The 21,174-nt window shown below is 41.1% G+C and overlaps 2 protein-coding genes across 2 annotated transcripts in view; one reads left to right on the forward strand and one right to left on the reverse strand.

The window, feature by feature from the left end:
• gpd2 (glycerol-3-phosphate dehydrogenase 2 (mitochondrial)) overlaps nucleotides 1–12,746 on the reverse strand; it is a 24,213-nt gene extending 11,467 nt beyond the window's left edge. Inside the window, 9 exon segments of the mRNA XM_010792875.1 lie at nucleotides 1,933–2,077; nucleotides 3,408–3,572; nucleotides 5,411–5,574; nucleotides 6,350–6,447; nucleotides 6,528–6,652; nucleotides 7,578–7,749; nucleotides 9,064–9,072; nucleotides 10,202–10,308; nucleotides 12,645–12,746. Coding sequence (XP_010791177.1) covers nucleotides 1,933–2,077; nucleotides 3,408–3,572; nucleotides 5,411–5,574; nucleotides 6,350–6,447; nucleotides 6,528–6,652; nucleotides 7,578–7,749; nucleotides 9,064–9,072; nucleotides 10,202–10,303 — 980 coding nt within the window. The 5' untranslated portion in view covers nucleotides 10,304–10,308; nucleotides 12,645–12,746.
• A 1,087-nt stretch (nucleotides 12,747–13,833) lies between these two features.
• LOC104964157 (nuclear receptor subfamily 4 group A member 2-like) lies at nucleotides 13,834–19,059 on the forward strand. Its single transcript, XM_010792876.1, has 6 exons — nucleotides 13,834–14,661; nucleotides 15,492–15,621; nucleotides 15,708–15,865; nucleotides 16,698–16,888; nucleotides 17,509–17,687; nucleotides 18,401–19,059. Exons 1-6 carry the CDS (start codon nucleotides 13,834–13,836, stop codon nucleotides 18,640–18,642), a joined length of 1,728 nt encoding a protein of 575 aa, XP_010791178.1. The 3' UTR covers nucleotides 18,643–19,059.
• The last annotated feature ends 2,115 nt before the right edge of the window (nucleotides 19,060–21,174 follow it).

The following is a 21,174-nucleotide window of genomic DNA, read 5'->3' on the forward strand; positions in this document are numbered from 1 at the left end:
TGTTTGAAGAGTAGATTACAAATACAATTTATTTTGGAAAAAATTTATTTCTTCTGTTTTTGTTTTGTTTCTGTCTGAGATGGGAATGTCATCTCCTATATATTATTGTTATGTCCATGTTTGTGTCTTTAGCCTGTACAAAATATTATTTTTTTTTAAATGTTAAATGATTTAGCGGCCCACTTGCAATACCACAGGTTGGGAACCGCTGGTTTATACTATTCAATCTATCCATCTATCCATCCATCTATCAATCTATCCATCCATCTCTCTATCCATCCAGCTATCCATCTATCTCTCTATCCATCCATCTATCTCTCTATCCATCCATCCATCTCTCTATCCATCCATCCATCTCTCTATCCATCCATCTATCTCTCTATCCATCCATCCATCCATCCATCTATCCATCCATCTGTCTATCTATCCATCCATCCATCTCTCTATCCATCCATCCATCTCTCTATCCATCTATCTATCTCTCTATCCATCTATCTCTCTCTCTATCCATCCATCCATCTATCCATCCATCTATCCATCCATCTGTCTATCTATCCATCCATCCATCTCTCTATCCATCCAGCTATCCATCTATCTCTCTATCCATCCATCTATCTCTCTATCCATCCATCCATCTCTCTATCCATCCATCCATCTCTCTATCCATCCATCCATCCATCCATCCATCCATCTATCCATCCATCTATCAATCTATCCATCCATCTATCCATCCATCTACCCATCAATCTATCCATCCATCCATCCATCTACCCATCCATCCATCCATCTACCCATCCATCCATCTACCCATCCATCCATCTCTCTATCCATCCATCCATCTCTCTATCCATCCATCTATCTCTCTATCCATCCATCCATCTCTCTATCCATCCATCTATCTCTCTATCCATCTATCTCTCTCTCTATCCATCCATCCATCTCCATCCATCCATCTATCCATCCATCTATCCATCTATCCATCCATCCATCTATCTATCTATCCATCTATCTATCCATCTATCCATCCATCTATCAATCTATCCATCTATCTATCTATCTATCTATCAATCTATCTATCAATCTATCCATCTATCTATCCATCTATCTATCAATCTATCAATCTATCCATCTATCCATCCATCCATCTATCAATCTATCCATCTATCTATCAATCTATCTATCCATCCATCTATCCATCCATCCATCCATCCATCTATCAATCTATCCATCTATCCATCCATCCATCTATCAATCTATCCATCTATCTATCAATCTATCTATCCATCCATCCATCCATCCATCCATCCATCTATCTATCCATCTATCTATCTAAAGCTTGAGACTCCATTATTTCTTAAGATTTTACTTGTATTTTTATCCATTTGTGATTTAAATGAATTTAATTGGATGACAGGTATTAGGGTTTTATCATCATTAAGTTCATTTAGTAAAAGAAGTAGTCGAAGTACAGAAGGGTTATCATTGCTGTTATATGATATAAAGTAGAAGTGTTTAGGAGAGGAAAATAAAAAGGTGGGAATTTGAAGCAAAAAAGGACAGTTTGAGGAGCAAAGACACACAAACGGAAAATCACAGATACGGGGGAGGAAGAGGAGGGCGCAGATGGCGGCAGGAGGAAGACGAGGGAAAAGGAGGAAGAGAATTAGGTGGTTGGCATTTCTGCCGCTGTTCAAAGGGCTCCCGCTCCCTCGGGTTTCGCTCAATAAGCTTCACTGAACTTTAAAAAAGCCTGACTTCAACAAAACCACTCTATTGCACGGCTGTTTCCTCACTGCACAAGATTGTACTATGCATGTAGGTATAGGTCAGATAATGGTTTAGTATTTACTCATAAGAATGAGGTTTAAATATGTACAAGTTCACGCCTTTGAAATACCAACAAAACGTCCTTTTAGGGGGTTTCTGAGATACCTGTAGTAGCCGGGGATGACGATGTGCACTCCGGCGCTCGGCTGGCAGATGTTCTTAGTTTCCTGGTTGTCCATCTTCCTCAGAGAGTCTGTGAACGGCCCCGTGGCATTGATCACACACTTGGCCTTCACGTCAAACTCATGTCCTGCAGGGGGGAAACAGCCATGGGTTAAAACTAAAAAAAGACAGAGGATAACTCAACAGTTTTACACAGGTGAGAGAAAGTGTGAGGACAGATAAGGAAATGTATGTTACAGCAGCAAGAGGAAATAAAACGATTTACATTTGAATATAATAGAAGAGAGCAAGAGTTTCAGAATGATATATTCAAATAGGGCTGAGGAAATACAACAAAAAGCATGACTTCAACTTGATCTAATTGAGAAGAAAATATGGTTTGATCAGTGGCGAACCGTCAGGGCCTTCAAGGTATTCAGAGAACACCCTGGAGCACTCGGATAAAACAAACAAAAGATCAATTTAATTATATAAATAAAATGTATATAAAATGAATAAATGAGAATGGTATCTGTGTTGTTGATCTGTAATATCACAGTGTTAGGTTGATATGGTTGTCCTTCTCGGACCATGCACTACGCATTTCAGTGGTTTTGTGTTAGAAAAGAAAGCAACCAATCAGATCTTGTTCTGGGTCTCTGGGTAGAATATCCTTCAACAAGGTATTCTACATCCTTGATAGAATGCCCTGGCCGTTGCACTGAATGAGAGCGTACGTTTGGACTGACAGTTTGATCAACCAATCATATATTGATTTGTAGCCAATGGGCGTGTTCTTTCAGAGTTTCCCTCGGTTCCAGCGTACTCTAGAAGGCCCGCTAGTTCACTGGCTCGAGACAGAGGATCATACATGCCACGAAGCAATTCATGCAGTTGTATTGTTTTTGAAATGGCAAGTGTTCGGTGGCGTATCTATCTATCTATCTATCTATCTAAAAGACGGACATTAAAATGGGGGAAGGGGGGCGCGGCGGAGGGTGTGTGTTTGTGTGTCTACAGAAGGTCCAGTTGTGATAGACACGGTTCACCACTGGGTTTTATTATTGATACTTTTAGAAATGTAGGTCAAATAATTCAACGTATTTTTAAGATGAAACACTTGCAGACTTTAAATTCATTATTTATATACAAGACATTATCTATATTAGTTTAGGAAGGAATTGTATAACAATACAAACTGTTGAGATCTGTAAATTGCAATATATACACTTATTTGGGCAATTGGACTGCAATAACCATAATCCTTTTTATGTGCAATACATCATTTTTTAAGTATCTCAAACCTTAATATGTTCACTTACCTCATTTGAATGCTGCTACTCCTTTGTTAGCCTTGGATGTGTAATTATTTGTCTCTATTTTTAACAGCAATAATTACTTATTATTGCTTTCCTTTTATCTGCTATGCCAGGCATTCTGATTCTGCTAAAAACAAAGAGCCCCCCTGCGTGGCCCACCTGTGATGACGTCCCTGCAGCGGGCCCCGCACACCTTCTCCTTCCCGCTCTGGGGGTCTTTGGTCTTCAGCAGGTGCATCACCTCGGTGTAGTTGGCGACGGCGGCCCCGTAGCGTACCGACGACAGCGCGATGGCCAGGTTCATACGGGCGTCGTTGTGCTGTCCTGAAGAAGAGAGGGGAAGAGATAAAGACGGAGAGTTTTAGGCAGGGGGGGGAATAATACACTTCTTAAGTATACTGTATTGTTTCTGACAAATACTGACGAATGGAAGGAGGAAAAATACATAAAGAGATATATGTGCTACCTGATCCAAACCTCATTTCATTCATCTTACTTACATTTCTTAATAAAATGTGATGTTATTTTCATTCATGCTAATAAATCCCTAATAGGTGTGAGAGCTCCTGCCATCAGGAGTTATATATGGTGAGGAGAAGAAAAAGCAATAAGAGATTTTAATTGGTCGAAGACAAGCACAGCTCATAGTATATTGTGCAGGTAAATATTGAATATTGCCTTTTCATAAGAGATATTGTGAAATAGAGTGGTTATTGTGTGATTTTTGATGCTTCCATGTCTTCTGTTAAGAAAGTGGGCAAAAACCCAACTCAAATCCAAGCTGTTTATTTGACCACATGTGTCTATTGATGTGTATAGATCAGTCCTTAATTGACCAAAAGTAAGCATAGAGTTGAAAAAGAGCGCGTTGGGCCTTCCACTTCCTGCAGTTGGTGGCAGCAGGAGAAATATCTGCTGCTCTCCTCTGCTCTGCACCGCCGGGAGAGAAGGTCAGATTTCCAAATGTCACCGGCGTGATTGTTCCAGACGGCATAATTGGAGAAAAAGACGCCTCATCCCTCCGCTGTCCCCCCCGTCCCCCCCTCAGAGCGGATGATGGTGGCAGGGGGGAGGGCGGGGGAGTGCAAATCAAACATGTGCTGCTTTGCACCGAGAAAATGTTCGTCCTTTTCTCCAGCCTGCAGGAAACGCACTTATATCTAGCCCACTTCTATTTCATACTGAGAGCACAAAGGCAGTTTGTGTTATATTCCATACATCTTCTGTTTTGTGTATAAGGCATCAACTACAAGATCACTCAAGAAATGCAATCTCTTTCAAACTGGGAATTCTCTTTTATTAAACACGACAAAGCTGCAGTTATTTATTTATCCTTCAAAAAAGCAGCAGTGATTTTAACACAGATTTTGACGGAAAGCTCTTTTTGTTTAACTGATTATCACCAAAAAAGAGAGCCCTTAAAAGCCTCTTCACACACATATATATATAAAAAATAAATAAAGCAGCTTCATGCCACGGGGAGGAGAGAGCCTGTCAACACAATGTGTTCGGCACCAGTGGAGATGTGAAGGCCACGGGGCACGGTTTACATCTGAGGCCTAGTTAATGTTCTGTTTGGCTTAATCATCTAATTCCCCCACAATTTCTACAATTTTACAACTGGACCTTAAAGTAAGATTACAATTTTTATTTTGTTGCATCGTAAGCTTGTGATGTTACTTATATCACTTCGTTTATTCAATTGCTCATTTTTTAGTCATGGATGTGAACTTATTTGTCTTTGTGTTATTCTATTATTATTTATGTGTCTTTTCTATATTTAATACGTTACTCTATTATTGCATACCTCTTTAAACCTGCTTAGCCACTTGTTGCTGTACCTTATTACAATTAATTATTAGAATGAATTTCTCTTCTTAAATCATTTCTTTAAATCTTTTTCCTGAGGCTTTCACTGGGAACCAAATTATTGTAAGGTTAAAAAATGCTTTTCATTCTTTTTTGTCCCATTTATCCAATTCATAAGCATTGGAGAGAAAGCAGTGGTAAAGGGCAAGAAGACTGGGTTTGCTGCTTTGTCCGTGTTTACAGAAAATAAAGAATCAACAAAGGAAGCGGCTATTCTAGATCACTGTCCACACACACCGGGGTCTGTGATCAAAGCACAGAGGCCTCTGCGGGGGGGGGGATCTCTGACTCACCGTCGTAGTAGACGATGGCTCCCACCAGCTTGTCCTTCTTCAGCATGGGGAAATGCTCCAAGGCCTTGGCCTTACTGAGGACGTAGCTGCTCTTCAGGCACTGCCCCCCCGCCACCAGGTCGTACATCTTGATCCCCGCCCAGTAGTAAGGCAACTGCCACCATCTTGGAAATGAACAGAGTGAGTAAAGTCACTACATTTGATTTGTTGTTTTCTGCTAGGAGTCTCTCAATCAAAACAATGACAAAAGACCAAGTTTGCTGGTGTTTCCAAGTCACGTCCATATACCATATATCGAGCCCGATGGTCGATTTCCAATGGCTTAATGTAATTGTTTGTCTGACTGGCCATTGTAATCGGACTCTTTGAAGATCCAAAAATCCACTGTTTTCTTACATTTCTAATCGGATTGGCAAAAACTTCAGAATTTGTATTGACCGCCGTTCAAATGACAGCGTTGTTTTCCCCAAAAAAGTGGGCGGAGCTGTACTTTTTGCCTGGAAGTGACGCATGTGTTACTCTCGTGTATGGGAGTTTGTTGTTTTTCAGTCAGTTTCCTCCAATTACAATTTATTAAAGGTTTTCATTTTATTCAGGTGGGTTTTTACCAAAAGCTGAATTATCCGCATAGGTCTGCACCTCATGAAAGTAAGAGTCAAACGGGTGAAACACTGAGTAAAGCAAATTAAACTTTGTTTTTCTCCCAAAAAAGGACACGGATGATTACAATCCGTCATCTGGAGACAATAAAGAGTTAAAAATGACCATAACAAGGATTACATCTGGATAGAAAGCTATTTAATGACAGCTTCCAGCAGACAACGCTGATGAATGCTCAAAGGGCATAGGACGCCTTTACAGGAGATAAAATGAAACATACTTTGATTCAAATTACATATTTTTCCAGAGATTAAAGGTGTTTGGAGTTCTGACACCTACTTGTAAACAGGAAGCATGATGGGTAGGGGCGCAGAGAGGTGAGGGGCGATCTCCAGGAGGTTGGCTCGCTCACTGAGGGCCTCTTTCACCATCATGTACTGTTCACACAGAGGAAGATGAAGACGGGGAAGAGCAACACAACAGTCTGAAAATGAAGAGTAGGAGGATGAAGAGGAACCTGTTCGTAGTCCAGCTGCATGATGGCCTTCTGCAGGTAGCGGACCCCCCCGTGGAGTAGCTTGGTACTCCGACTGCTTGTCCCCGAGGAGAAATCACTTCTCTCTACCAGAGCGGTCTTGAGGTCTGGGAAGAAATGACAAAGTGAATATATACAGAAACACACATTTAGTTTGAAGCACATGCTGGATATATATATTTACCATTAAAGGTCCCCTATTATGCAAAATGCACTTTTTGATGTCTTTTATACATAAATATGTGTCCCCGGTGTCTCAGGGAACTCACTAAGTGTCAGAAAACAAAACCCTCTCTCTTTTCCTCCTTACCCAAATCTCTAAAAACGGGGGTACAACGGAGCTGATCCAGATTTGCTGGCGATATGACGGAATATCTGAAATGTGGGCTGGCTTTACGCCCACGGCCCTATCAGCAACGTTGCTATCAGAAACAATGTGTGACGTGTTTTGGACGTAATATGGTCTTTGTTTACATTAGCAAGCATCGCTAACACTCAGAGCTAACCTGTACTGGAGAGAGTATGCGTAAAAAAGCAGGAAATAAAAAAAGGATCTCACCTTGTTGTAAACCCGCAAGAAAAGAAGCGTTTGAGCTCCATACTGTTTCAGAATTAATCCTTGATGTGGTTTGGAACACGATATGGCGTTTAATCACGGCAGCGTTTAGCATTTTTTTTAATTTAAAGCTACGGACCTAGAATCAGCACTTCTCTAACAGGAGGGGTATGAGGCATGGCTACAACGGGTGGTCTGTTTGGTTTTTTGAGCAAAACACTTCATAGACATGTTATTTATATATCTGAGACCTATAATATATGCCTAAGAATAGCATGATAGGAGACCTTCCTTTAATATATATAGAATTACTTCAGTTCTGACATGCATTTGAACAGTGTTTACAGCAATTACAGTTAAGCTTCTGAGCCAGCTGACATACTGCAGCGGGACCTTTAAAAGCTCTCGTGCCAGCCTTTAATGGTGACTTGAGCTTGAAACCTGTTACATCCCAGGAAAGTGAGGAAGGGACTTACTGCGTGTGACAGCGTCTAAGGCACATCCGGCCCCCGTGGCCCCTCCCCCGACCACCAGGACGTCAAACTCCTCGGTGTTCTGCAGCGCCGCCAGCTGCGCCTGCCGGGAGGGGAACTCATCGGCGAAGGGGACCCTCAGCTCCGCCTCTGCTGCCACGTGGGCTAACCGAGCCTGGGAGTGACACACACACATTAATGATTCCCTAAATCGTGCAAAAACACTATGTTAATTTCTATTGGAACTATGTTCAATGATCATATAGCAACACTTTCCTTGAGGTGCATAATGAGACATCCCAGTGTAATGTGCTCATGCATTATTCTTGCATTAAAACATCTCATAAAATGACATGTGATATAATGCTTGATGACTTGCAATTATTTGAATACATTATGGATTTGACTGTAGTTGTACTGTAATGTAACATGTGTACGGAAGCCTAGAAGTGTCTTTATTACAGGGATTATTGTTAAACGTTTATTACAGCCCGACTGATGAATATTTTTCATAATATTACTTTCATTTAAAAAAGAAAACTCTGAATTGGAAGAAAATTATATTTGTTATTTTGCATGAATAGATAATAAACCATGATGCCTACCAAGCAGTATTTTGAATAGTTAATACTAGCTAGAATATGTAATGCTGCAACTGCTCGAAAATGTATACTTTTGACCCTTTTTGCAGATCATAGTTGCATACTTTTACTTGGTTTGGATGCAAGACTACTTGTAACAAAGTATTGTGTAGTACAAATGTGCAGTGTTAGAAGTGAGGTTAGAAATCACTCATAACGTCTCGTTTCACCTTCAGTTTCCAAGTAAAGTGTTGCTAAAATAATCATAAAACATATTCTTGATGTTATTAGTAGCAAGTTTGCTGAGCGTTATTAACTGCGTGCAGCATGCAGATCAGCAGTGCAAAACCCACAAAACAAACAAAATCACAATCCTTTAAAATCATTCTTTTTCATCGTTTGATTAGCAAAATAATGAATTAAAAACACCGATAAAAGAGAGAAAAACACAGCTCCCCTCGTGTGTGTGGGGTCTAATGAAATATTCATTCATGTCTCTATTTAGCGGTTGAAGCTAAATGATTGCATCAAGCTGCTTTGAAGCAAGCGGGGTATTTGACTTGCAAATAGTGGAAAGGCGTTTGTAATTTAGCTCTGCGACCGCGAGCGAGACGATGATATAATCATTGTCTGTTTTTGAAGATGCATACAGACAAACAACGCCACAGAATTAAGTGCCAGCGTGCCCCCTGTAATCAAGCTAAGTCAGTGAGTGGCACAGCAAGGCCCATACTAATAGCCAATCGGCCGCTGCGTTGAAAACTTCTCCAAGCCATATGCCCTTGCAACAGGAGACAAGACGGACATTCATCTCATCAGCGGTGCAATTACTGGGATTAGAAAGGCATGCATGATTACAAACTATTGTGAAAATAATTGTGTTTCATCAGGGTCGACTTCTTGCTTACCAATCCATGCTTGGTGGAGAGGACGACGATGGGCAAGAGGAGACATTATCGCAACAGGACACAAAACAAAGTTCACATTAGGGTTTGCACAGTCATATAAAGTCAGGTATGTGGTCGTGAGGAGATGGCGCCTGAAATAGGCCGGCGTGAGGTCAGAGGTCACGGGAAACACAGCTGCTTGTCTGGCCCCAATAGAGGCGTTATGCAATGTGTAGTATGTGTTAACGATGACGTCTCGAGTTTCCAGGCTCCTTGACATTAGGACAAAACTTGTGTCTTTCAAGGACAGCAGTGCTTCCATGGTCACCAGACAGGAAACTGTGAGAGTTTTTTTTTTTTTTCAAATGTTGTCCTTTCTATACTGTCAAGCAGCTAATTGGCTTATAAGAATACAAGTTTGAGAATTAAGTGTTAAACCCCCAAACGTACATCATATCGAATGAATTAAATCAAATCTCACGTAACAAGAACCTCAAAGCTAAGTAAATAACACACTATGTATTGTGTGTTTAACCTTAACACTGAGCTTTTTTACTGGCCATTATGGGCTAAAGTTTTTCTTTAACATAACCGGGAAAACCCAAGTATTTATGAAAATATCTTGATGATAATGACTTAAGGTGAACTTGTGCTTCTGATTTTCTTCTAAGTAAGCCTGAGGGTAGTTTTGAACAACTTCATTCAGCCATTGTAGTGTCGACAGCTGAAAACCAGTCTTGGCACAGCTTCAGGGGCAAACAGTCAAACAGGCCACACCTGATTGGGAATCATAGAGCAAACAATAAAATAATAAAAACACATGTTACACATATGAGGTGGTTTTTCCCATGAGGATCTTTTACAACACAATGAAAATATGATCGTTTTGTAAGCCGTTAGGGATCCAGTGCCGCCATGCTTTTGATGCTTCCTGATGCAAATCATAAAAAAATGACAACAAGCACATTCCACATCCAGATAGGACATGCCCAGACGGCCGCTCTCTCCCTGCTGGGGCAACTTGTTATACTGTACTGTTGTCATGCACAAAACAGTTCAAAGTCTGACTTCAAACTTGACAGGATGGAAAAGCATGCGATGCAGCATATAATAACCGACAGAATTAGATATGTTCTAGGTGCATTTCTCTGGAGCTCACCTGCGTCTTTCTGTACTCGATGAGCTGCGAGAGGCCGAAAACGGTGGCGACCGCCCCCCCGCCGACCATCGCCGTGTGTTTCAGAGCCTTCCTGAACGCCATGGCTCCTGCGGGAGGAAAGGGAAAGTGCAGTGAGGAGTTAGAGCCGGGAGACACTGTTTATGTACGGTGGGGGGGCGGGGATCCAAAACACCTGTGAAGAAGGCGTGGAGAGGCAGAGGAATGCTGTCTACTTGTGCACTAAATTAGAAGAAACCTTTTTAACTCTGAGCTAGTTTCCATAATAGGATACCAAATGTGTCTACAGCCGCATTCAAATATAGATTAATAATTCATAATAATAATAATTAATAATTCATAGTTTGGTGTAAAAAAATCTGGAAAAAAGTGAATAACCGTCAACTCTAGTTTTGTCCTGAGAACAGCCCAAATAGCAAAGGTCATTAATGAAACGCAGAAAAACATCACATTTGGGAAGCTGGAAAGGACATCCTTTGTGCTTGGAAAAAAGACTTTAATTGTGTCATAATTACCCATTACATAATCAATAATGATCAAGTGTTCCCTTCCTTTCTCAATCATTTTGCTTAATAAAAAACACATTTGGAATGTCTTTCGCTTATTTTTGACATTTGGAAAGCCCACGCGTTGACAGATTACTCAACAATGAAGAGGTTTGTTAGCAGCTCCTTCTTTGTAGGACTATGCAGTATAACCTCATGTCATGCCCTACAATCTTATACTGTAAGTCTGTGCATGTAGGCGAAATATTAGTTACTTAAATCTAGTAACTAAAAGTTAATATATCAGGGGACATCAAATTCAGATATGTGGATGTGACGGAAATACACGAGAGGAAACACAACAAGAAAGAGAAGCTCTGAAGCTTTATCTCGCTTAAAATGGACATTTAAATGTGTATTTGAGTAAAAGTCAGGATACGGTTTCCACCTTTAAACCAGCCGAACAAGATACCATCTCAGCCACAAAAAGCATTTGCATTCCCAACACACTGAGTAAAAGGCTGCAGCAGATTCCAATGCATTTGAATAAAACACAGATGGCACAAATGTCATGAATTAGTTGGGTATACCAACTGACCTATTACAAGTGTTGTAAGTCAATAACAGCACTGAAATAAGCCTCATTTACAGGAAGAGAAATGCACATTAAGATCATGGAATGCATCACTGGTTAGAAGGACTGTGCACCTTTCTTCAGGCAAATTAGCCTCTTTCATTACCTGGGATAAAGATACCAAAAGTAATAAGTAAATACAAGCATAACTATAACAACAGCCCTCACTGTGAATACATTTCCAATTTTAGATGTGACAATCGCTATTGTACACTAACAAGAATTAAAAAAGTACACAAGGTTAAAAGAATGATTAGACACACTTTGATGCCAACGTTCTGTGTTGAAGGTCATAAGATTGATTTAAAGGTCACCTATTATGCAAAATCCACTTTTTCCTAACTTTTACACAAAGACCCCCCCCCCCTCTTTTTGTCCTGATCCATCTATACGAAAACCTCTCTGAAAATGAGCAGATCAGATTTTGGCCGCTTTGTGATGTCCCTTTGCGTTGTTACCCAACCAAGGTAACCCCGCCCATCTTATCACCTGAATCTCCTCTTAGAGCACCATTGTGTTAACCAAACCCATGTAATTAAAAGCATATTTATGGCACACCACATGCACACACAGGCTGCTCATTTCTGGAGACCATGACAATAATGACCTTTTGGACCAGGTAGTTTGAGCCACATGCCATGGGACACGCTGGAGGACTAATGAGTGTGTGACATAACCAGAAAACAAACTGCTCATACACTTGCATCAGCCTGTACTCATAATGAGTCAGCAGAGAGGGGGGGGGGGCTTCCTGTGTAATGTGGGCTGGTCAGGCGAGGTCCATTGACATTTTTCACTATTTTTAAAAAGGCCTTTGTAGCCTATTTCCAGAAGGAAATGGGAAACCCCTGGGTAGTATTTATACACCACACACAGCAGGTGTGTGTGTGGGGGGTATTGATTTAGGATGGCAGGTTTGCTGTTATAGTTCCGTTATCTTAGAGGAAGTCAAATACATGTCTGATCTTTGAAGTAAAAGCAATCGTCCTAACAGGCACGAATAAGCGTATTAACAGGTATTTTAATCCAGAATACCTGTTAATAACACAAACCGGAAGGGAGGGGGGAAAAGGCAGTACTCCAAGGGTTTACAATAATCGAAATTGACAGAAAAACATAGCGTGTCTTTAGCCTTAACACCAGAGGAGGAGAGCTTAGGTCTTCATGGTCATACACTCACTAGCAAACCACCAGATGATGCGCTGCCTTTTGGCTCTACGCCAACAAAGCCAAGGGTTAGAAATTCGTCATACATATTTTAAAAAGTCCAGAAACACTCCATGATACAACACACATTCCCACTTACAGGATTTCTTGCTTTGTGGCCGATTAAAACTCGCTTGGGGCGATGCAGGGCGGCGACTGAGGACATCGGTTGTTATCCAGAGCGTAGTGTTTGACAGCTACAACCAGGAAGTAGCGAAGCCCGGAGCGACGTAGCGGAGAGCCAATCAGAACACGGCGTTCAGCTACGCTCGTTCAATGGCGTTCTAGTGGAGGCGGGTCCAGTCCGTTGACGTAAAGTAAGGTTAAGATTGCACAACGCAAATTTCCCCTTCATCCTCCTCCTCCTCCAGGATAATAATAAAGAAGGAGAGAAGTGCCACCAGCTGTCGTTTTTACTGTCTTCAGCACAGGAGGCTTAGAAGAAGAAAAATAAATAATTAAAGCCCACAACATAAATATAGGCTGACATTTTAAGAAGTATGTCTCATGTAAACATGCTTGTTTTGAGCTGTAAAATGATGCTCCTCAATTTTAGATTAAAAATAATCTGATGATTATTATACTAATTTAGCATTTTACATAATTTTTTATCAGGTTAAATATGTAAAAAAATATCCTTGTAAATGATCATAGTGCAAGCATTATTTCCTAATGGCATGAACCACATTCTCTGCCCACACTCCAGACCCCACCCCACCCCTGTGGCTCGTGCGTAATAGGGTTTGGCGAAAGCGTGCGCACCACGTAAACAAAAGCACATTGACGGTGCCACTGCCAGCCAGTCTGAGTGGGAGAAGTGAACATTCATTTCCATTTGTCTCCAGACAGAGTGGACTTTATACTGATCCTCAGAAAGCACCACAGCAGAGATGGGGTTACTTCTCACTGTCCTGAACGGCATGGAGCTCTGAGGTGTTGCATGTTCTTCTTTTTCTCGCTATTTTTGGAGAGATAAATGATGCTTGTCAGTTTAAAGCTTTCATGAAATGCTCTCATGGTTAGTTTTTTTTTAAGGGGAAAAAGTGGACAATAACATCATCTGGAGAATAAGTAATAACGTAAGGTAATAAAGACTTTTATTAATGCTGTTGTTTATACCGCAAAATATGTGTCTTAAAAGGTCAACATTTTGGAAATGTATTCCTTACTGGCGCGTAATTTATTTCCATTGGACTTTGGCAATAACAACAAAATATCAGAAACAAAATAGTGTATGAACTTTTTCCTCCACTTTAGACTGAATGTATTTGCCCATGTTTGCAGGGGCCATGCCGTGCGTTCAGACCCAGTGCGGCTCCTCTCCACAAGGAGCCAGCCCAGCCTCACAGAGCTCCGGCAGCTGCGACTTCCTCACCCCGGAGTTTGTCAAGTTCAGCATGGACCTTACCAACTGTGAAATATCAGCTGCAACGTCGGGTCCCACTTTTGGCCCTTTGGGGGACACCGGGTACGACGTGAAGCCCCCGTGCCTCTTCCAAATGCCGCTTCAGGGAGAGCATCCGTGCGTAAAAGTGGAGGATGCGCACGGTTGTCCGCGCTATCAGCAGAACCACCTGCAGTCCGAAGATCTGCTCTCCTCCCCGGGATCGGTTTATTATTACCGGCCTCCTTCGCCGCGTACACACATGACATCCAACTTCCAACACCAACCGGGACACATATGGGAGGACTCCGGATCTCTGTACAGTTTTAGACAAGACTATTTGGCGGCGGCGGCGCACCGGAAAAACACACTTTCCAGGTTCTCGCTGTTTTCCCTTAAACAAGCGCAACACGGAAATCAAAGCTTGCCCACATGCCAAATGAAATTTGACGGGTCTCTCCACGTGTCCATGAACTTGGACGCAACCGGGGCGCACCAGCCTCTGGACAGCCCCGGGATTCTGGGCTCTAGTGCCCACGGAAAGCAGCCCGGATTGGGATTTCCTCACCCGCTGCAGTTTGCGCACAGCCACCACTTTATGGATTATCAGAGCCCTTGTTCTCCCAGCCGAGGGGAGCTGAGCACGGAGGGGCTGTGCGCGGTGTGCGGGGATAACGCAGCCTGCCAGCACTACGGAGTGCGCACCTGCGAAGGCTGCAAGGGTTTCTTCAAGGTTTGTTCACAAAGCAACTTCATTTTAATGCTGAAAAACTATTTAAATTTGGATATGTTGCAGGCAACTCACATTTAGTATTCTGCAACGAATGCACACACAACATTGTATTAGTTCTGCCTGAATGTCCCCTAGTGATAGCCTTACAGTTTACGCTTAAATTCCCACTGGGACTCCTGGTTGACCTCCTAAATTGCACTTCCTGATTGAAATGCACGTTTTGATCTCTTGACACACGTACGCGTTAAAGGGGCAAATGTCCTGCATGAAAGTGGCCACCAACGTGCCATGAATAAAAAACGTCCCCTTCCCCTCTCTGAAGGAGATTCCCGGGGCGATTCTCCAAATTATGACTGGCCACGACCCTGTATTTACCCAGACTGCCCTGTCCGCCTGCTGAATGCCTTAAACTGCCTCAAATGGCCCACAGGAGCAAGAGTGCTGCTGTTAATTTTTAAAGGATCATTTAAGGTTTTCACTTTAGCCTTTAGGGAAGCTCCTGGAAAATGAACCATTTATCAAAGACCCTTACAGAAATATTCCACGTGCCACCAGATTATCATCATCTCGCACATAGGCATGTACAAAGCCTCCTTTGTTGCCTTATAAACCTTTTGAGGACACCATTAGTTCTACAGACACTGATATTGTGATTAAAGCCTGTGAATGTGTCATAGAAGATGCCAGCAGCAACTAAGGTCTTTTGGAGTCATTAAAATGAATGGATCTTAGCCAAATCACCCTTAAAAAAGAGGTTCAGAGAAAACGAGTGGATGGGAATGAAGTGTAGGTATTTATGCATAATATCACCAGTTTCTTTCTTCATGCAGCGGACCGTACAAAAAAAAGCCAAGTACGTGTGTTTGGCTGCTAAAAGCTGCCTTGTGGACAAACGCAGGAGGAACCGATGTCAATACTGTCGCTTCCAGAAGTGCCTTGTCGTGGGGATGGTCAAAGAAGGTATAAGCTCAATAAAAAAAAACGTTAGGTATTCCATAATGGTGTTTCAAATGTAACTGAGAAGTTTTCTCTTCATGACTCTGCAGTGGTGAGGACAGACGGTCTGAAAGGTCGCAGGGGTCGCCTGCCGTCTAAACCCAAAATTGTTCCTGAGTCGTCTCCGCCTGCCAGCACCCTCCTGAGCAGCCTCATCAGGGCACATGTGGAGTCCAACCCTCCGCCTTCTTGCCTTGAATACTTCAAAGTAAAGCATACTTTCATTACTTTATCAGGGGCGGTTCTGTGGGGGGGGGGCAACAGGGGCCAGTGCCCCCGTAACACTGACCAGGTACCCCCCTGTGGTCCCCCCTCCAAAAAAAAGGTTACAATATTAGGATTTCTTGGAACTAAATCAAATCAGAGACCCGGATGTACAGTGGAGATGAAACTGTTACCTTATATAAAAGCAAATACTGTTTATGTTTTTTTATTGAATTGTCACTTAAATTTACTAAACCAAATGACTTTACAAAAACAAATACCAATTACTGAATTTTATATTTATTTTACACAATTACTTTATACTGTCTTTGTCTTTTTAATCCGATGTTATTGTGCCCCTTTCGTGAAACAACTGGCCCCAGCCGGGCCCCCCCAGTCAAATTGGTCTAGAACCACCACTGATTTTATACCAATAAGCGAGGTCTTAAATGCCCACAAAACTGCATATCAATAATAATAATATTAATAACAAACTTTATTTGTATAGCACCTTTCATGCACAAAGCATTCCAAAGTGCTTTACAGAACAAGAAGAAAACATAACAACAATATTAAAATAAATACAGAACAAGATAAACATCAACAGTGATCCTAATGAAATTCCCTTGAAGTAAAGCTGACAAGAAATTAAAAAAGGTTACATTTAAAAAAGAAAATTAAAAATGTAAAATAAAAGCAGAACAGAATAAATACAGTCAAACATGGACAATGAGTGAGAATTGAAAGTTAACCCAAACTAAAGGCCATACTCAAAAGATCGGTTTTGAATTTGCCGTTCTATATTAGAGTCGTGATTGATGTGACCTTTCCCACAGTTCAAGGAGAGTCCACCAGGAGAGGACGCTCAGCATGTGCGGCAGTTTTATGACCTGCTGACCCGATCCATGGATGTGATTCGAGGTTGGGCGCAGAAGATCCCAGGCTTCACCTCCCTTCCCAAACACGACCAAGACCTCCTGTTCTACTCCGCTTTCCTGGAGCTCTTTGTGTTACGACTGTCATACAGGTAAAGAGAAGGCATGATTCCTCTTTTCTTTGGCACCAATGAGCTCTAAAAAGGACCTTTAAGGAAGTGTTACTGGGGCCTTAAGGAGTTGTTTTCCTGTTTCAGATCCAGAGGTGGGAAGTAGTGGAGTACAAATTACTGTACTTAAGTACATTTTCCTGGTGTCAATACTTTACTCCACTACTTATTTTTCATACGACTTTTTACTTCTTACATTTTTAACAGGCTTTAGTTTGAATGTGTGTTTGGTGGCGTGATCATTATTATTTAGAGTCATTGCGTGCCTATTGATTTGAACACGATCCGTCTATCCATCATTTCCTGGTCTTCTCTAAAGAAGAGGGACCAATGAAAACGTTGTCATGTTGCCGTTGTTTAGCATGGAAACATTCATTAGCTAACAATGACATTATTGTTCCATTCATATAAAGGGAGGTCAGGTACTCTTTAAAACAGCTGCTAGTTATGGGTACTTTTTACAGAAGTACATTTCAAAGCCTCTTCTTCTTGAGTAAAGAAGTTTAGTCAGTACTTCTACTTTCACCAGAGTATTTTTAAACACGAGTATCTGTACTTCTACTTGAGTAAAGGATGTGTGTACTTTTGCCACCTCTGTTCAGATCCAACCCGGAGGAAGGGGAGCTGATGTTCTGCGACGGCTCCGTGTGGCACCGGCTGCAGTGCCTGAGGGGTTTCGGGGAGTGGATCGACACCATCGTTGAATTCTCCTCTAACCTCCAGAGGATGAACCTGAACGTGTCCACATTCTCCTGCTTATGCACCCTGGCTCTGGTCACCGGTGAGATGCTAAAATTCACTTTTGTTTGCCCACTTACGCACGTTATTAGTTTTTAAATGTGTAAGAAGTTGGACCTGGTATCATCATAAACTCATCTCTCTACATGTGGATGATGCAGAGAGGTTTAAGGGGCTGGACATCATGTAGAATAAACCTGAACTGAATATACAGATTTAAAAAACTACCTACTTCCTGCGAATATGATTTTTGTTCGACATATTTGTTTAAAAATAGTTTTCATTAAAAGTTGGAAAACTATAACAAACATTAGTTACAGTTGTATTTGTATTGTAGGAAAATACATTCAGTCTAAAGTGGAGGGAAAAGGTCATACACTTTTTTGTATCTGATATTAAACATTCTTTTTTGCAGCAAAGAATACATTTGTCTTAGTTATCTTTTCTTTAACTATTGTACGTATTTGAAAAATGTAAATACTACATATGAGAGTAATGAGGTGAAAGGGCTATAGTGTAAAAAATGAATGACTTTTGTAACACTCGATAAAAATGATTAGGTGGAAAAATAAATATTCCTCAAACTACGAAATATTAAAAGTAAAAAATAAACTGTTGATTGGAATTATTTCACAATAAAGCGTTTAAAAATTAGGCAAGATCTTCCAAACATTTGGGAAAATAATGAAGATTTCACTGCCTTGTGCTCAGTTGTGTTCACGGTCTGTTTTTCTGACCTGTGTTTTTCGGAAGCAGAGCGGCACGGGCTGAAGGAGCCTCAGAAGGTGGAGGAGCTGCAGAACAGAATCATCAAATGTTTGCAGGACGCAGACTCAGACTGCTGCTCCAACCGTTTGTCCAGACTTTTGGAAAAACTGCGAGAACTCCGCACTCTGTGCATCCAAGGCCTGCAGAGGATTTTCTATTTGAAGCTGGAGGATTTGGTGCCGCCGCCTGCAATAATAGACAAGTTATTCCTGGACACGTTGCCGTTTTAGAGACACGAGAGAATACACAGGGGGACGTTTGCTCCTTCTACACTTCTTTGGATTTCATTCCAACAGTTTGAAAATCTGTGCACTGCATAAAAAGACATTTTAAAAGTCTGATATTGAGTTGTTAAATTGCATTTTTCCGTTAAAATGAGACTGAAAACTAATTTATTTCAACACTTAATTACCTTGGATTATGAGGGAGACATGTATTCAAGGAAACATGAATTTAGTCTTTAATTTAAATTATCTTATTTTGCAATGTGATTTGAACTGCTTGTCAGGCCAACGCTATTGACTGTAATTGTATTATACTGTAGGTTTTACACTCTTATGAAGAGGCAGTTTTTATACAAGAAATGTGTTTCCAATATTGCTTTTCATCACATATTAGTCATATAGTGATTAATATAATAACAGTAATGTTCAGTAGTCCATCATGGTCTGGTGTTCTTAGATTAAAGTGTCATTGTCCATGTTTTAATAAAGAAATGATCATTACTTCTGCAGCTGCTCGACTGTTCTTTCTCTAACTTAATTTCTGTATTTTATTTTTTTTAAATTCCAAGATTTTTAACTATCATCAATATCCATGTTGCAAATCTCAAGTTTCAATGTTTAAATGGATGTTTGTAATGGGTTCAGTGCAGTGAGGTATTGGCGAACCACTTTATGGGATGGAATAATGGCTCCCACCTTTCCAAACCTCCTCTGGTGGAATAAAAGGGCATTTCTGAAAGGTGTGCTGACATTTACCCGGGTCAGTCCCAGGCTTTCTGTGGACAGGAAGCTCTTTCAGCTGCGTTTCAATGGACACCTGTCAATCAGCACAAACAAGGAGCAAGAGGATTATTAACAACCATACTGCAAACACTACTTTGATTTAAATCACCATGACTTTTCAATAGATACAAGACCGTCTCTAAACAACTTAAAGGTCCCCTATTATACCGTTTTTCATCAATATATTATAGGTCTCTGATTGTCTGAAACACCAAACAGATCATGCATTGCAGCATCCCATAATCCCCTCTGTTTCAGCCCTGTTTCCAAAGTGCTGATTCTCTGTCTGTTACTTTAGAAGAAAAATAAGGAGCCCCTCCCCACGCCCCTCTGAGAGAGATTTGGTTACAAAGAACTCAATGGTGCTCTAGAGGAGATTCAGGTGATAAGGTGGGGGGGGGTGTTACCTTGGTTGTTGATTGGCTAATGGTTACACAAGCCAAAAAAACGTTATGACATCATAAAGTGGCCAAAAGCTGATCAGCTCATTTTCAGACAGGTTTCTATGGATCAGGACAAAAAGAGAGAGAATCTTTTTTCCTGAAACTTTCAGAGTCTCTTTACGCAGAGGTTGATGTATAAAAAAAAGTGTATTTCGCGTAATAGGTGACCTTTAAATATATAATGTAGTGTTATTTACGCATCATTCAGACACAATTGGCCTCCCTCAGTCAGTTGATGACTTCATATAAGTCTCCTTGGAGTGTTTCCTCCCCTCAAAGGGAGTCACATGGTGAAGATTTCCCCACAGTCGATTGATCTTGTTCCCCTGATTCATCACAAAGTCGCTCTAAGCTGTGAGGAGGAGGAAGAGGAGGAAGAGGAGCCGGGGGCCAGACGTGATATTTCCGTCTGTCGGTGTGTGTGACCTGCCCTTTCCATCGCCTCCCTGCTCAGGATTCCTTTTGTTTTTCCTCCTGAGAGAAGACAAAATACATACTTGATTTTAAACAGTGAAGGTCAAAGAGTGCCTGCAGGGTGTCATCTGGAAGTCCTTCCTGTGCCCTTTGACCCCCGGAAGCTCTCAAGCTGCAGCTCATGCTCACTTGTGTGTGAAGGATGACATTTACTTCTATTCAAATTAACCGGAAATGTATGCATTCATAAGAAAAACATGCATACTTTTCCATTTCTAATGGCTTTGTTCCTTCAGCAACCTGAACGACCTGGAGCAAACTGTCCAGAGGAAGCCAAGCTGGTAGATATTACACAGAAGACTTTAGGCTATTATTCTTGTTATAGCACCAAATAACAATACTGTGATAAACACATAATTGTCCTTTTAGACATTAACCAATCTCAGTTTATTATTATAAATATATATATTGCTCCGACTTCCGGTACCTGCATCAGGGATTACTGGAAATTAACCAAAACACTCGTATTAATGTTGGGTCTCGATAGATGGCAGTTGAGTCAAGATTTCCGCCTTTTTTAACTCCGAAATTAGGTTTAATATTCTGTAAAGGACGTCTATTGACCATAAATTTCCAAAATCAAGAGTAAAACAAATGGTAATAAATCAGAATAATTGGCTTAAAGGTGCAACACATGTTTGGGTGATTATGTATACTGTAATCTATAGAGAACAAGTTGCACAGTTGATAGGAAGACTACACACGGGTTAATAAGAATATTTTTACATTGCTTATTTCAATTGTAGTCTTAACTCCACTGTGATAACCCTGCATCAAACTAACTGCTGTGTTCCTGGGCCGGATGCTCCAGATCTGGATTCTTCGGAGTGGACAGCAG

This window comes from Notothenia coriiceps, unplaced genomic scaffold (assembly GCF_000735185.1).
Source record: "Notothenia coriiceps isolate Sejong01 unplaced genomic scaffold, NC01 NC01_scaffold00036792, whole genome shotgun sequence".
NCBI lineage: Eukaryota > Metazoa > Chordata > Actinopteri > Perciformes > Nototheniidae > Notothenia > Notothenia coriiceps.

Excerpts from the sequence above, each read along its gene's own strand:
- LOC104964157 (XM_010792876.1), top strand. The coding sequence starts at position 13,834 with ATGCCGTGCGTTCAGACCCAGTGCGGCTCCTCTCCACAAGGAGCCAGC. Across the intron at positions 14,662-15,491 it reads GCTGCAAGGGTTTCTTCAAG|CGGACCGTACAAAAAAAAGC; the intron begins GTTTGTTCACAA and ends TTCTTCATGCAG. Across the intron at positions 15,866-16,697 it reads CTTGCCTTGAATACTTCAAA|TTCAAGGAGAGTCCACCAGG; the intron begins GTAAAGCATACT and ends CCTTTCCCACAG.